Here is a 2,477-nt window from a genome sequence, read left to right as displayed (position 1 = left end):
GTAGGGCTCAAATGGACTGTTTTTTGACTTTTATACTTATTGCAACGAGAAGTTCATCGCAATGGAAACCTTTTGAAATCTTGATTCAAAAGTTCTATAACATTCTGATAGTTTCTCTCATGGGGCGAATCCAATAATATCAAGAGAAGGAACGAGCTTCTTTCAATCTTAACTCACTCATCTCAAGGGTATTATGTAACTTTTTAAAAATCAGAAAAGTTATGTTCGCTGAGAGTTTATTGACTGCCAATTCTCCCAAGTTTCATCGTTGAAATGAAACACCCAGCGGTCTTATACACTCGTATGTAGTACTCTCAGGGGCCGCTTAGAACTTCGAAGTGAAAAGTGTCAGTATTTCTTCAGGTGTCCCCTGGTCGTTCGAGAGTGTGTGGGCTATCGCAGGCGCCTGAGTGAAACAGAAAAAAAAGGTTTTCAGTCTAGAACGGCCTCCCATGATGCCCTTTTAATCTGTGTTGAAGTAATTAAATTCTTTCCGCTTTTTTTTAGATTGCCGATCACGTTTGTTATGGTCACGGTGGGTTGAAGTTGAAATATATTATAAAACAAAATGTAAAACGATTCACCTTTTGTGAACAGATGGAAATATAGACAGACAATCACATCAATCATTTGATAAATCAAGCGATAAATAGTCAAGTAGAAGAGAACACAGATATCGAATTTTAAATCTACGGCAGCATATTTAGGCATGGAAATAAATCACGCACACACATACACACACACACACACACACACACACACACACACACACACACACACACACACACACACTCTTTCTCTCTCTCTCTCTTTCTTTCTCTCTCTTTCTCGCTTTCTCTCTCTCTCTCTCTCTCTCTCTCTCTCTCTCTCTCTCTCTCTCTCTCTCTCTCTCTCATTCGTACACACATACACAATCACAAACAAATATATATGCACAGAAAAATGGCCCGTCGTGCCTAGTTTTCTCTTGCAGATTTTTATATATCTTGGATAAAACTGTACTGGACATTTCCTTACGGATGACACATATAATGTTTTTCAGGCTTGGGAGGACTGTCGCCTGATGTGGAACAGCTCGGACTATGGAGAGGCCACCCGGATCACAGTACCCAGGAATGTTGTGTGGACGCCGGACCTGACCCTTTACGACAAGTAAGTCCTGTGGGGAGAGGGGGGGGGGGGGGGGGCGGGAGGAATGAAGATAAAATGAGCTGTGTTGGTATCATGCACAGAGTTTATAAACCTGGTTCGAATCCCCAACAGGCATTCTAAACCTGAGATATTTTGGTAAGTTTTTAAAGTTCTTCATTTATTTAACCCAGTCCTATACGAGCGCAGGAGTTGGATGGCGAAATTGGAGGTCTTGCTTCTTAAATTATAGCCTTACAGTGTTGAAAGTTGCTTTAAACGTTTACCGAGACAGTGAGTATCAAAACTGTTTGCCTGGAAAAGTGTTTTAAAATCATGCGTGTTATGTGTAGGCATATATACAGGAATATACACACTACACATGTTTGTGCGTGTGAGTGTGTGTGTTTGTATGTGTGTATGTTTGTGTGTGTGTGAGTGTGTGTGTGTGTGTGTGTGTGTGTGTGTGTGTGTTTGTGTGTGTATATGTGTGTGTGTTTGTTTGTGTGTGTGTGTTTGTGCGTTTGCGTGTATGTTGAACGTCATGCTTATGCTTTAACAGATAAGACGTTTTCGGAAATGTTACGTTTAGTGTTGAAGACAAAGCTAAATACATCATAAATGTAAACAATTGTTGACTACAAAAACACACACACACACATATATCTCTACATACCTATCTATCTATCTATCTATCTATCTATCTATCTATCTATCTATATATCTATCATATATATATAGGGGCCCCATATACCTAGATATCTATATCGTATAGACATATATACATATCCCTACACATGCTCATCACTGAGTTCTTGATATAAGCATTTTATGTGAATGTACCACACTTCACACGAGTGGGAAATGGTTCGTAGGATTCCTGGCTATAGACAGCGAAATATTTTCTCAGTTTGCTTGCGTTTGAGCCCGAGTAATCCGCAGCTTGCCCTGTATGCATCCCTGGAAGCCAAGAATGCTTCTGAGTGCTCCAGGATCTGCTGGGGTTATCACAGTTGAAAAGCTCATGGAGCATGCTGTAGGGTGTGGGTATGCTCTATATAAATGCAATTATAACACAGATTAGTAGTAGTAGTAGTAGTAGCAGTAGTAGTAGTAGTCAGTAGTAGTAGTAGTAGTAGTAGTAGTAGTAGTAGAAGTAGATGTAGAAGTAGAAGTAGAAGTAGATATATATATATATATAGTAGTATGTATATGTAGCAGTAGTAGTAGTAGTAGTAGTGGTGGAGATGGTTGGCGGTGGTAGTAGGTGGTTGGTGGTAGCCAGTGTAGTAGTAGTAGTAGTAGTTGTAGTAGTAGTAGTAGTAGTAGTAGTAGTAGTAGTAGTAGTA

The 2,477-nt window shown here is 39.8% G+C and overlaps 1 protein-coding gene across 1 annotated transcript in view; it reads left to right on the top strand.

Moving 5' to 3' along the window:
* LOC101856227 (neuronal acetylcholine receptor subunit alpha-10) overlaps positions 1-2,477 on the top strand; it is a gene marked incomplete at its 5' end in the record, with an annotated part of 71,607 nt that overhangs the window by 46,066 nt on the left and 23,064 nt on the right. The window contains 1 exon segment of the mRNA XM_035973999.1: positions 1,043-1,152. Coding sequence (XP_035829892.1) covers positions 1,043-1,152 — 110 coding nt within the window.

This window comes from Aplysia californica, unplaced genomic scaffold, assembly GCF_000002075.1.
Source record: "Aplysia californica isolate F4 #8 unplaced genomic scaffold, AplCal3.0 scaffold00002, whole genome shotgun sequence".
In the NCBI taxonomy this organism is placed as follows: Eukaryota; Metazoa; Mollusca; class Gastropoda; order Aplysiida; family Aplysiidae; genus Aplysia; species Aplysia californica.
This window is presented reverse-complemented; position numbering and strand designations above follow the sequence as displayed.